At 41.6% G+C, this 14,053-nt stretch overlaps 1 protein-coding gene across 2 annotated transcripts in view; it reads left to right on the forward strand.

Annotated features, from left to right (window-relative positions):
- Positions 1 to 14,053, forward strand: part of lrrk1 (leucine-rich repeat kinase 1) — a 72,733-nt gene that overhangs the window by 31,114 nt on the left and 27,566 nt on the right. For both annotated transcript variants that reach the window (XM_012861629.3, XM_021315964.2), the window contains exons 17-26: positions 2,009 to 2,181; positions 4,230 to 4,356; positions 5,871 to 6,030; positions 6,421 to 6,599; positions 6,688 to 6,785; positions 7,778 to 7,949; positions 8,034 to 8,200; positions 10,853 to 10,992; positions 11,710 to 11,962; positions 13,768 to 13,937. In XM_012861629.3, the coding sequence (XP_012717083.2) occupies positions 2,009 to 2,181; positions 4,230 to 4,356; positions 5,871 to 6,030; positions 6,421 to 6,599; positions 6,688 to 6,785; positions 7,778 to 7,949; positions 8,034 to 8,200; positions 10,853 to 10,992; positions 11,710 to 11,962; positions 13,768 to 13,937 (1,639 nt within the window). The remainder of the gene's footprint in view (positions 1 to 2,008; positions 2,182 to 4,229; positions 4,357 to 5,870; positions 6,031 to 6,420; positions 6,600 to 6,687; positions 6,786 to 7,777; positions 7,950 to 8,033; positions 8,201 to 10,852; positions 10,993 to 11,709; positions 11,963 to 13,767; positions 13,938 to 14,053) is intronic.

Consider the following 14,053-nt stretch of genomic DNA (forward strand, 5'->3'; position numbering starts at 1 on the left):
TTTTCTTTTCTTTTGTTTCCTTCAGGCGTGGTTCATAGTTTGTAAATATTAACATTATATTTCAGTTTGACTCACTTTGTTCACTCTTGTCCTTAATATTCTTTGGTTTTACTTTTGCCTGCACTTCGTCGGAGAAAACCTTTTCGTTTCTTCTCAGCCAATCAGAGAACAGCTGACTGTTCACGTCACATCTTGGTCCCATTCCTTTCTGATCTACTAACTCCTGGGCAGGGCTGAAAACCCCAGCCCGGGACTGAAAACATTGTATTTGAGATGCTCGCCAAGCAGAGCGGAACCGAGTTGAGCCGGTGGAAAAGAGGCTATAGAGGACATGTTTTTGTGTTTTATTGTCTCTGTTCAGCTTGTCCAATATCCAACTTCTTTTGTAAATTAAACTACTTCAAACTATTGTTAGTGTGGAACAGGGGCAGTCCTAGCCTGTTTGGTGCCCTGGGTGAAAAACCCTAACCTGACGAGCCAGATGAATTTCGTTCTGCCTAGCTTCACTCACATCCATCTGGGACCTCTTCCATAGAGAGTGATTTCTTCAACCAATTTTATTGTCCAGCCAATCAGGACGCAGGGCTGGAGTTTCATAGATGTGACGTAGTGGACAAGTGTCTGTGAGACTGTTTTGATTCAGACAACAATGGCGGCTCTCATCGAGGAAGCAAGCGTTAACATTGATGCTGCTATTTCTTCCGTGTTGTCCAATCTACCTAATATTGTTTCATTAAAAGAACATCAGAGAACGCCTCTGAAGGCTTTTGTTGGCTGTTCTGTTTTGTTTTTTCCTGCGTCGCTCTCATCAGCGTCACGGGTTGGCTTCGGTGTGAGTGGTTGAAATAGCGCGTCGATAAAGATGACAGACAAGTGGCTTATCCAATCATATGCAAGAATTTTTGATAAGGCCCAGCCTTCTGAAACGGCATTCCTATGTTCCAGATGGATGAGTGGAGCTAGGCAGAGCAAAATTCATTTGGCTAGGGTCAAGTTAGAAAAACCCCACCGTATTTTTCAAACAAGAAATATGGATCAAATTGTACAGCAGCTTAAACGTTGGTTGAAATGTAGAGGCCTTAAAATGAGCTGTACTAATAGAAAAGTAGGAGAAGAGCTTTAGAGAAAAACAAGTTGCTCATAATAAGTGGACTATGCAACACTGAAGCTGACATAAACACCCCTCATGGATTGTATGATGTTTTCATGAAACTAAGGAAAAAGCCACATAAACGTTGCCTACCTGCGCAGACGTTACAGTTTCTGGTAGTAGGTCTGGACATTCAACTGCTGGCTCCTTACCACAGAGGAAATGTAGAGCACATAAGTGTCTTTGGTCAGATTCCATGATAGTCCTTTCAGTTACAAGCTTGTATCCAACACTGACATTTATCTGCATTCCCCAGGGGTTTAGGAAAACCAATGAAAAAAAAACTCTCCCTTGGGTCATGATCATCATATCGCGACTCACTCTGGCAGATACAAGTAAACTATTCCAGTTTTCCTGCTCAACATTTATCCAAATCAAATATGGCCACGGCGCATGCACGCTGGCAATGAAGCAACATAGGGTCCTCCCACTCCCCCCCCCCCCCCCCCTTCTGTTAAAGCCTGTCGGTTAGACAACTATGGTAGAAAGCTACATGCACTGCAGCAGACAGAGGGCACCAAATACCCACAGATGGAGTAGTGCATTAGGCGCTGTGAACATTGTCAGTCCGAGGGGAATCTGATGATGCCCTAGGCGAGAAGCTGCCGTCGCCCATATCAGAAACTGCCACTGGTGTGGAATCAGGCTCTGACCCTGAGACAGAGAACATTATCCTGCCGTGTTTTTCTAATTTATTCAACACAAGACAACTGGACTTCATTTGTTTGTTTCCTTGTGACGTTTCACCCCCTGTCTGAGAAACTTCTCCAGATAAATATACATGTTTTCCACAGGTCTTTCATCTTTCACTGATTCATTCAAATAAATCTATAATTTTCAGTGATTTGTGTCCTGTAGGCACGAGCACCCAACTCTGCTGTGGTGGTTGTAGGAACTCATTTGGATCTCATTGATACCAAGTTCCGCACAGAAAGGCTGGCAACGCTGAGGGCTTATGTACTCGCCCTGTGTCGATCCCCGTCTGGAGCACGAGCTGTGGGTTACCCCGACATCACCTTCAAACATCTGCAGTAAGACATGTTTTCAACCCATGAAACTCTATAGAAGAAGCATTTATTTATCTGGAATAAATTTCCTAAAGGTTCCTAAAGGTTCCTAACAGTTGAGAAATGGCTCTTGACAAAACTTGTGGCATCCAAGAACAATTCTTATACAAGAACCACCAAACAAATCCAAACGCAAAGCCTCTTCCTGTATATCAGGTATTTACACTTATTTCTCAGTGGGAGGAATAATCATTTGGCAGTCGGTTGGGAGTAGAATTCCAGCTTCCCTTCTCCACATGTTGAAGTGTTCTTTGGCAAGACATTGAACCTCTAGTACTTGCCTATCAATAGTGTCCAGTGGTGAATGAAAGTGGGAACTGTGCCGTCACTACACCCCTCTGTCCTGCTTAGTCCTTGCAGTTTCAGGATCTCGTGAGGGCTGGTGCCTACCAGGGACTGGTCAATTCAGGTTACATAGTGCCATTTCTCAACACGTCCTCTTAAGGCACCTAAAAAGAGTCAAATAATCCAGACAACCCCACAAGGGACAAGCGTGATAGAAAATGGATGGATGGATGTAAATAATCCAGACAGATTACAAGTAGAGTACATACATTCTAATTGGTTCTGGTTATCTAATAATGCAGTCAAGTTCAAACAAACAGAACACAGAAGCACTGATCCAGGAGTACTTTCTATGTAAGAGAATAGTAAAAGGGGTTTCTATGGACTTTCTGATAGAAAAGAATAATAATAGTCCAAACTTGAAGCAACAAGTCCTGGACAGGAGACTTCTAATTTTGCCAATGTTCAGGAGTTGATGGAATGAAATCCTAAAAACCTGTTTTAATATGGGATTTAAAATATACTGCTTAAAAAAATAAAAGGGAACACTTGGAGTTACATTGTGTTGTTAAAGTGTTCCCTTTATTTTTCTGAGCAGTATATATGTTCTGCTTAAAAATGACAGCAAGGTTCTTTACTTTATTACTAGAGGGCAATTTAATGCCATCCAAATTAAGTGCTTGATTAAGCAGTTTCTTTTTCAAAGACTCTATTCCAAAGATGATAACTTCTGTCTTTTCTGAATTTAAAAGCAGAACATTTAAAGTAATCTAAATTGTATGTCTTAATTCCTTGGGTTTATCTAGCTGATTAGCTTCATCAACATTTATGGATAAGTATAGCCAAGTGTCATCCGCATAACAGAGAAAATGTATCCAACGTGGTCTCATGTTTTTATATGGTAAAGAGAACTGGGCTAAGCACTGAGCTCTGTGGTACTCCACAAGTAACCCTGGTGTGAAGAAGATTTTTCATTTACATGAACAAACGGGAATCTGTTGGACAAATACAATTTAAACCAGCTTACTGCCTACTGTCATTGCACATTGTATAAGGAATATATAATAATGATATTTCATTAGGTTCAGTGACCTGGTAAATTAGTGTTTAACTACGTGGTATTGGATATTTCAATCACAAGTCATCAGTTAAATAGAAGAGAATTCATTAAACATCCAAACAAAATATTGTAGTAGTCAAGTACAAAACTGTATTATAACAAATAGTTGAATACATACAGCAAATCTTTACATCTAAATGTATTCTTAGTGGACTGTTACGAAACAGACATCACTTTCTGGATGATGGAATGAGGAGAAGACTCAGTTCACTGTCACTCTCACCCAGTGGAAAACATCACATGTCCATTTATTCCTTAGTGTCATGTAACATGGCTTGAAAAAGGTACCTGTAACATCTAAAGCTTAATAATGTTGGAACAGTTTGCAATGGGTATGAATGATTTCAGGTATTATTTTACATAAAATGTTAGACAAGCATAAAAATTTGTTTCTTTTTGCTGAAATGTATCTCACAATGTAACATATTATTTAAAGACATTTGTTTCCTTTTTCAGTCCAAAGACACTCTTTGGTCAAGTTAAAAGATAACGAGCTGTTTCCAATGTGTCAACACTCCCAAAGGTTATCATGGCTGTAGAGGTTGTGAAGGGTCATCCATGGAAACTCCTGCTGCACTCATCTGTTTGTGCTTCTCCTGGTTCTCAGCGAAGTGTCGTGTAAGACCTTGGAGGGTTTTGATGGTTTGAAGACGCTGATTTACCACGTGGCTCTCTCCATGAAAGACAGCAGCAGCAGCAGCTCAGCCTGTGGTAGTAAGCTGCTGGGCAGACTGGTGAGTCCTGTGCTGCTCTGGACCGTACATCTACTACATGGACCCTTCATTTACCATCTTTATTTATTTGCAGTTGACAGGTTCTCGCAGTCAATGCTTTGCTGTGAGAACCTGAACATCAAAGTCAGGTTCTCTGATTTACTGCTCCCTCTCTATTGTTCTTCCATCACTTATGACCCTGAGGTATGGGAAATGACCCTAGCAGCGAGTTTACCATTATAGGATAGGTTAAATGGTGGATGGATTAGATGTATATAGTGCTTTTCTAGTCTTACAACTCAAAGAACTTTACATTAGAGCCCCATTCACCAAGTCCCTCTCCCTAACACACACATATCCATACACTGATACTCAGATCGGTAGGTAACTTGGGGTCAATAGTGCCTTTTTTTTGTCTGATTAAAATAAGTGTCTGATTAAAATAAGAAAAATGTGAAAGTGTTTCGGGGTATACAGTGAAGACACTGTATATGTGTAAAAGAATAGTGGATGGCTTTCTATGTCCTTTTGGTCACAAAATATTTTCTAAATTTCCCAGGTTTAGCAGAGGAAATAAGTTTATGTTTTATGTTGAGTGGGAATTTATGTCCGTTTATTGTCTCATATATTTTACAAAAATAAATTAAATTCAATCCCATAATACAGATTTAAAGTCAGTCACATACGTTCCAATTCAATCCTAGTTGTTAAATAATGCAGTCAAGTTTAGTTTATTTTTCAGTTTGCTAAAAAAAAAAAATTCTATCAAAGGAAGCCCAGCAGATTGCATGAAGTCATTGACTTGCAGCATTCACTCCTCCATGAAAGAGAGTAGAGCCACAGGGACAGTCGTCTGCATTGTACGTGGCTTTGCAGCAATCCCTCATACTGAGCATGCATGTCTGTATCCATGACAGTGGAGAGGAAAGCATCCCTTTAATAGGAAGGAAACCCTCCAGCAGAACCAGAACCAGGCTCCGTGTGAACGACCATCTGCCACGACCGACTGGGGGTTAGAGAAGACCGAGCAGAGACACAAAAATCACAGAAACATTCATCCAGGAATACTTTCAATGTGAATGGAATAGCAGAGTTCATGGCAGTACTCGCTCCGTTAGTGGTTCTAACTAGGAGAGAAACCCAGCTAGGCAGATGAGCTCTGAGCAAGTTTTCAGGCTAACATAGAGTTAGTTGTAGTAAAAGTGCAGCCAATAACTACTGGATGTCTGGAGAGAGAGAACCAGGGTTAACCACTGAAAGACAGGGCCAAGTGGATTATCTATACAAAACACACAAAGCATATTAAACAGGTTCATGCACCATAGATCACAATTAACAGCATTCTGTTTACTCTGATTTCCAGCCAAATCCGTAGAATCACAATCAAAAGATAAATTTCTGCCAAGTTTTTACATTTATTTGTGGCTAAAAACAATCCCAGCCTATGCTGTTTTGTGTGTAATGCCAAAGTTATCTCGTATGTTCTGTTTGTTTCATTTTTTTATGCGCCTTTCTTTCTATGCCTCTCCTGCCAGATTCCGAGGAGCTACCTCATCCTACAGGAGGCGGTGATAGCAGAGAAGAAGAGGAGAGATGCTGACAGAGAGGTCCAGTACCTGACTGATGCTCAGTTACTCCAAATCATTGAACAGAACCCAGAGAGTGACATCAGAGATTATGAGGACCTGCAAACTGGTACGAAGACTGCAAATGAAACTATTTGTGTGAATCGTAGAACATTTACAGTTACTTGGTCGTATAGAGGGTGTATATACCCTGACTGGGGAAAAAGCTTACCATCAGTCTCCTGCTATGCTGCATGTGCTAGCAGTTTATTGATGGCTGAGCTTCTTTTTTTTTTAATCAAAACACCACTGCATCATTTGACACAGACTCAGTATAGTTAGTTGTCCTTGACTTCTTATCTGGGGTTGCATCAGATGGTGAGGTTAAGGTTTCTGCATATAGATGTATCTATTTGAAGCATGAGACTACTGTTCGTGTTCCAGCATATTTATCCTGCTTTGAAAGAAACGGCACTGAATTGATGACACTTGGCTTCTCTGTTCTTTGTTCTTCATCCAGCCATCGGCTTCTTGATTGAAACTGGAACCCTGCTGCACTTCCCCGACACCAGCCATGGCCTGTGTACTCTGTACTTCCTCTGTCCGGTGTGGCTGTCAGACTGCTTAGAGAGGATCGTACATCTGAACTCTTGTCGCCCTGTAACCAGGAATGGAGTGATCCAAGCTGAAGCCCTGAGTGTGAGCTGCAGAATGCAGGCTTTCAGTGTCTGTTGTTGTGTTTTAGTGCATATCCTAACCTTCTGTAGACGTGATCTCTGCTGTGCAGGAGCTGTTGGACGGGACAGGCTTCACAGAGGAAACAAAGGAGCAGTATTTCCAGTTTTTGGCAAAGTTTGAGATAGCGCTGCCTGTTGCCAACCACAGGTAAAAGACTGAACAACCTCAAGTTCACTTGAGGTTGTTTGGTGCCTATCCACATCGGTCAATGGCTGAGAGGCGGGGTCCACCCTGGACAGATCTTTCTATGTTATTATTATTTTAAAACAGTTTGACATGGCCACCGTCGCTGATACACCAACCAGTAGAATGAGTAAATCTGATTTGTCTGCTGTAATTTTGTTTCTTTTAATCTAAGAAAAGTAGAAATAAAATAAAGGTTTTGCTTTCTGTTTTGTTATTATGTAGTTGAACAGTTTTCGCAGAACTGCTGACGAAACAACACATTTTCCCGTTATTTTCAATAATAATAATTATATTGCCTTCAATAAAAGAAACAAAATCACGTCCAGATGTTCTCCATTTACTAAAAAATAGTTCTATGTGTCCCAGGTGTCACAAAAAGTGAGATTATGTGACGGCTGTTTCTGGCTGGCATTCAGAATATGAACGATTAGAACTTCGTCTTTCTTTTACAGCAGCTCCAGTAGCCAGTAGCACACGCAATTTACTCAGTTAAATGGTGCGGACCGAATTGGTTTTGCACATCTTATCCATCGCGGATGCAATCTTTGTAGATCACCTGCACACGCCTCTTACTGCTCCCACAGTTTTTTTCTCCCATCCAATTTAGCGCTCCTTATTTGGAAATGACTTTTGACTTTCAGAAATATTCACTTTGCTCCCAGTCAGATTCCTTCAATGCAGTATGTAAGCTTTGAAGGAACAACAATAATCAAATTCATGCTATCTTAAAAGGATTTGAAGAAATTACTTGTGAATATTGGAAATGTAGAACTTTGTGAAATATTACTGAATAAAAGTTGAGTTTTTATCAGTTTCTTTATAGAGCAGCACTTCACTTTACCTTTCATTTTAATTTAATCCACATTAATTCAATGTCTCACTCTCAAATCTATTTCCATACAGTTGAGTTTAAGTGATTAAATCTTTATTTTCCTTTTTAATCCTTTCTGTAGCTACTTGCTGCCACACCTCCTTCCTCCAAAGCCAGCCATGGATATCCACAGCTTCCACCAGCACACCAACAACACCCTGCAGCGTCTTTTTAAGATGAGCTTTGTTCCTGCAGGATTTTGGGAGCGTTTCATCGCCAGGATGCTCATAAGCCTCACAGAGATGGACCTTCAGGTGCATGTCCCATTGGGTCCTCAATTATCACCCACATCTCTATAATGGCGTCTTCATTTCAACCTAATTATTGTGATCTTGCAGTCTTTAGATCCGCTCAAAAAAAGGAGCCAGAATCGCAGGAGTTCCCTGATCTACAGCTTTGCTGGTAGCCAGCAGAGGAACCGATGCAGCACCTTCAGAGTCCGGCGCAGCCAGACTATCTACTGGAAGGAGGGGCTTCTGGTCACTTTTGATGGAGGTTACCTCAGGTCAGAATGGGGGGCTCATGCATGGTATCCATTTATGGAGCGATTATGGAAGCAATTTGGTTTAGAGGAAGTAGAGTTGGGAAACATTATTCCTCAGACAGCATAAAGAGATGTGAACATTTGCTAGAAGGACTCTGTAGCACAACTGATCAGTTTTTAAAGATTTTTTTTAATCTCAATGAACAGCTGTTTTTAGGTTGATCCACAGCCAAGTTATAAATTACTGAGTCCTATAGCCTGAGAGAGAAACCTAGGACACCATCAAAGCATGTGTCTTTCTAACATATTTGGACATTTGGATATTTAACATCAATTTGACAACAGAGTGAAATTTAGATTGTAAAACTTAATTAAAACTGTATGTTGGTGAAGATTCTCAGTCATCCAGGTCATGATCAATCCAAAATAAGGTTAAAAAATAAAACAACTGGACTTCTATTCTGAAGCTGAAGACGTTTCGCCTCCCATCCAGGACGCTTTCTCAGTTCAAAATGTCTGGAGTAGTGTGAAGTTCCAAGCTTCATAAGCCCCATTTACAAGACTCTTTTTTTAATCGTGCCGAGAACGGCAGAGCTCGGTAACTGAGATGACTATCGAGTGTAAATGGAACGCAAACTGAACTGAAGCGTGCCAGACACAACCGAACCACGCTAAATCAAGACCAGTTTGATAGGTGGGCTCGGCCCGGCTTTTCAGTGGCCCGGTTCTCTGATAACAAAGAGCGCATGAGCAGACCGCGTCATCTCGTCAGACATTCATAAAAATACTAGCTTTCCTACCGTGCCACACGATTTCCAGAGATGATTCTGCTTAGCAGTGATGAACCTCAGCGTCTGTCGTTTCCTGCGTCTGTAAGCCCTGATTAGACGTTCATTTGTCTTATCCACGTCACCAAAGGTTTCCTTCTACGCCTGACTCTCCGTCCGCAAACAACGAAATATCACCATTAAAACAAAACATAACTTCCTGAATGTTACGGGCGCTGCCATTTTTATTTGCTTGAGTCCCTCCTTCAATCCTAGAGAGCAATAGTACCGTAGATCGTCACTAGGAGGCGAGGAGCCGTGCTAGCGTGATGTGTAAATGGTCGAAAGAACCAAGCTTGGCACGGTTAACTGATCCAAACTCGGTCCGAACCTCGGCATGGATCGGTTAAAAAAGGGTAGTGTAAATGGGGCTATAGATATGCTGGCAGGCCTTGTTAGAGCTTAGATTTAAATATAAATACACCTGGAACTGATTGGCCCAACAATGGAGAGTCGTTAGGCTCATCGTTTGCCTGGCTCACAAGAGGAATGTAGTGGTCACATGCATGGAGGGTGAAACCTAGCAGGAATCAATCCTATAGCTGTGTTGTAAGTTTTTGAAAGATGAAACCTGAGTCGTCCTCTGTTTAAAGTTGTTTTTTCTCGCTTTATGTAAATGGCTTCCTTCACCCCTCCCTCAAACCATCTGTCTTCTTTGTCCAAAATGTGAACATTTTGGTCCTCAGAGGAGTGTCCTCTGTCCTTGAAGTGCAGGTGGGCATGATTGTTGAAGTCCAGTTGTTTTATATTTAAACCTTTTTTTGGTTTAATTAAAACAAAAAGCATTTTAAATGTTGTGTAAAATGGCTTTTTAAAAATGCAATCCTAATGACCTGAATATTAGGACACTCCCTCATTTATTCCTTCTCAAAATGGCTAAAATGGCACACAGGTGTCACCTCACTTGCACGTGATGAGAACAAGGTTGCTCAGCATCTTGAGGAGTGTTACCCTGTTTAAACCTCTGATATTTAGTTTGGTGCTCCTGACGGTTGAGGTTGAGGTTAGATTGAGAGAGCTGTCTGGGGCCTTCAAAGAGAAGAGCACAGCAGCTTATGAGTCTGGTAAGGGATTTAAAGAGTTCTCAAAAGAACGTGAAATAAGCCATTCCCGTGGACTTAAATCGGACGAGTGATGCAAAAAATGTCTCCATTGGACTGACCTCAGGCTCTTGCTGCTGCTGACAATAAATTACATGTCTGTACAACCAGAAGGATGCAGCACACGTTTAAGTTTCATTGAAGCTGTGCAAGGAGGACAGATCTCTAAGAAAAACACAAAGGCCTGGCTGAAGTTTGCCAGAGACCGAGTAGACAAAGGTTGTGTAAAGATTTTCTTTGGATAGATGAGTCTTAAAATAAATTATTGTCACAGCAGAACAGATGACATGCTTGGCATCAGTCAAATACAACATTTCAGTACAGAACCAGCAGCAAAGAATGGAGGTGGAACAGTCATGGTATGGGGATGCTTGTTATGCAGTCCAATCTGAATGAGACCTTGTTTCAGCATGGAAGCTCAGATCTTAGTCTCACTGAGATGCTGCGGACTGGTGCCTGGGGCGAGAATCGTCCTGCTGAAGTTGTTTCAACAAAGAGGGTATAGAGGGGATAGAGATAGACAGATTAATTATTTTTGTTTACCTTTAATTAAATCTTGTTCCTGTTTTAGAGATAAAAGAAATTAAAAGTGGATGTGTTAACATTTCTGTTCAAAGTACTGAATATAAAATAGCATTATATTTGTACATTTATCATATTAGAAAAAAAAAGTCCAATGTAAATTAACAGCCGCTGTTACAGGCACTGTTAAAGATTTAAAGGATGTAACATCTTCATGTTTGCAGTGTGGAGTCATCGGATGTTAACTGGAAGAAGACGAAGAGCGGAGGCATAAAGATCATCTGTCAGTCCGACATGAGAGATTTCTCTGCCATGGCCTTCATCACTGACCATGTCAACTCCCTGATTGAACAGTGGTTTCCTGGTCAGTGCACCTGCCGCTTCATCCCACAGTCTATAAAACAATGATCCTTTCTCAAGAGCACACATTTTTGCTTGAACATGAGGATTGTTTTATTTTCACTCTTCAACAGTGTCCTGCTCTCACTTAAAGGTCACACAGAAATGAAATGATGCGTGTTGTGTCCTAATGATACTGTACATGCTCTGCTACAGTTTGAGAGCCAGGAGCACATATTAAACCTCCTGCCAGAGTCGCACACTTCCAGGTTGCTTGTCTTTGCTGCTTTTGATCCAATTGTGATGGTAAACCCGCCGTGTCAGAATTCCAGTCAGTACTGTAGACGTACGGGGTTGTCACGGACTAACAGGATTCAGCTACACTAGGTGTTAAGCACTGCATGACAGCAATCTATTACATACTACACAGCCCTGGTTTGGTTTAAAATTCATTCAAAATGCTTTTTGTGTTACCCAAAAATACCCCCAAAAAAGAAACACTAAGCCCTCTTTTTCAGGATTTAAGTGGGAGTATGAAAGTGTCAGCCCACTTTTAGCTGTTCTACTAGCTGAAAGTGGTGGTGATGTTCGTATGTCTGCACAAAATTGTTCAACTGAGTGATCTCTTGCATCTATTTAAAACTGGAGTAGGCCTATTATTTTCCTGCAGGTGAGGTGTTATGCTTGTGCTCCATGAAACATGGTCTCATCATTTCTTTTGTCTTCCTGTCCCCTATTCTAGCTTTGACAGCCACTCAGAGTGATGGGAGTCTCCTCATTGAGCAGTATGTGCCCTGTTCTCTCTGTGGCCCGTGGGATCAGCCACTGCAAGAGGAGGGCAGAAGAAGAGAAGCAGAGGTCCATTACTTCAACATGGAGGACTGTGTGCTGGCTGCTGTGGAAAAGGAGTGCATCATCTGTCCTCAGCATCCCGACCAGCCAGTCCCCTTACAAGAGCTGGTGCCAGAACTCTTTATGACCGACTTCCCTGCACGGTAAAACATATCTAAACCACTCAATGCATTTTATCTCTGGGAAGATGTTCACAGGTTTGGCACCAACTGATGAGGGAATTTACTGATGTAGATAGGGTTCATCTTTAATTAACTTTTTATTTCATACTCGGTAAGCAGTAAAAGTCTGTTTTGGAGGGGTGGGGGGGTTGAATACCAGGAGGAACATGCATATCATGTAATGTTTTCTTCTGTTGGCCAAACTGACCTTTGCTTACTTTAAAAGGCATCATGCTGATTGTGGCCTGATCCATAACCAGAACATCATCCCTAACGGTATCAAAACCCTTGTTAAAATTTGCTTTAGTTGCACCTAAAGTCTAACCTAAACCTACCCTTTAGGTCATCTGCATGAAGCACATGACACAAAGCTCTGTGGATATTAGTCCCACATGATGAGTTGCACAGTTATGTGCAGCATTTTCTGAAAGCATTCACAGGCCAATGGTCTCACTGTATCAACATGTGAGATGCATATAACATGATGATCTGGGTTCCTGGTTCCATTTGTAGATCAGGTGGTCACTTGCACATCATGTTCTGCTAGAACACAACACACTCTCAGGAGACATTTCAGTAGAAATATCCACAATGTAGGACCAAGAATCAGGAGTCTTTATGTAACCATAATGAAATTTTGGTGGGACACCAGTTCAGAATTCACAAATGACACGCAGACACAAATCAAGACATGATGTTCAAGTTTACTGCATCAACACCACCTCTGAGGAACTAAAAGTGTGCAAATAGTCCTTAGCATCTGATAAGAGTTAAATGTTCCATTAAATAAAGACAGATGACAGTCTCTTTACAGAACAATGACAACTGCATCAATGTATCAGACAACGATTATTAATGAAGTCATTAGCAAAAATGTAAATGTTCAAGTTAAAGGTCTGTGCAATGTCCATGGATGTCAAAACAAACATTCCCTGAGAAACTAAAAGTGTGCAAAAAGACATTAGCATGTGAGAGACAGTGTAAACCTTAATCCGATCAAGAACCAGTGGAACCAGTGGCAGGTTTGTAAACATGTAAACAGACTACAAACTGGGCTGGTGATTTACTTTATTCTCAGCAGGGGGTGATAGCCTGGCCCTTTTCTGGACTCTTTTAGCTAAACAATGTCCAGATCTTGTAGACGGCATTCCACAATCCCCTGCGCTATCCTGACCCCCCGTGCTAAATCCTTCCTCTCCTCTGCCAGGCAGCTCCCATACCACATGGATGCTTTCAATTGTGGCTCTATAGAAGTTCATTTGGAGCTGAGTTGAAAGTCCAGTCTGTTTCAGTTTCCTGAAGAAGAAGAGCCGTTGTTGGGCCTTCTTTACCAGGTGAGAGGTGTTAACAGTCCAGGAGAGGTCAGAGGAGATGAATGCCCAGGAATTTTATGCTGTCCACACACTCCACCAGCATGTTCAGTCTTCTTGGACCTCCTGTAGTCCACCGTGACCTCCTTGGTCTTGCAGGGTGAGGTTGTTCCTGGAGCACTGCTGTGTCAGATTGTGGACATCCTTTCTGTAGTGGGTCTCATCGTTGTTTGATACAAGACCCACCACAGTGGTGTCTTCCACAGACTTAACAAACATGTTTGTAGGCTCAATAGCAAAGCACTTGTGTGTGAAGAGAGTGAAGAGAGCAGGGCTGAGGACACAGCCCTACGGTGTGCCAGTGTTGAGAATGAGAGGGGGAGATGTGAGTTTCCTATCCTCACCCCCTGGTGTCTTTAGGTGTGGGACGTAATAATTAGCTATATTTTAAGTGAGTGTGTTTGGGTGTATTGTCAGGTTGTTTCTGGAGAAGGCTCAGCTGGAGCTCTCTGAAGAGGAAAAGGACATTCTTGGTCAGGGTGGCAGTGGAACCATCATCTACAGAGCGAGATATAAAGACCAACCTGTTGCTGTGAAACACTTTCATTTCAAGAGATGTCGACAGCTGACGGTGACCAGTGATACAGGTGGAATATCTTTCTTCTTTTGTATTTTGGCTTATGAAAGTTACTTTCAGTTTGGAATAATATTTATGTATTATAATGGTACAACCATTACACCTCACAGAACTGTCTTTCATTAC

The sequence above is a fragment of the Fundulus heteroclitus genome, chromosome 4 (genome assembly GCF_011125445.2).
Source record: "Fundulus heteroclitus isolate FHET01 chromosome 4, MU-UCD_Fhet_4.1, whole genome shotgun sequence".
In the NCBI taxonomy this organism is placed as follows: Eukaryota; Metazoa; Chordata; class Actinopteri; order Cyprinodontiformes; family Fundulidae; genus Fundulus; species Fundulus heteroclitus.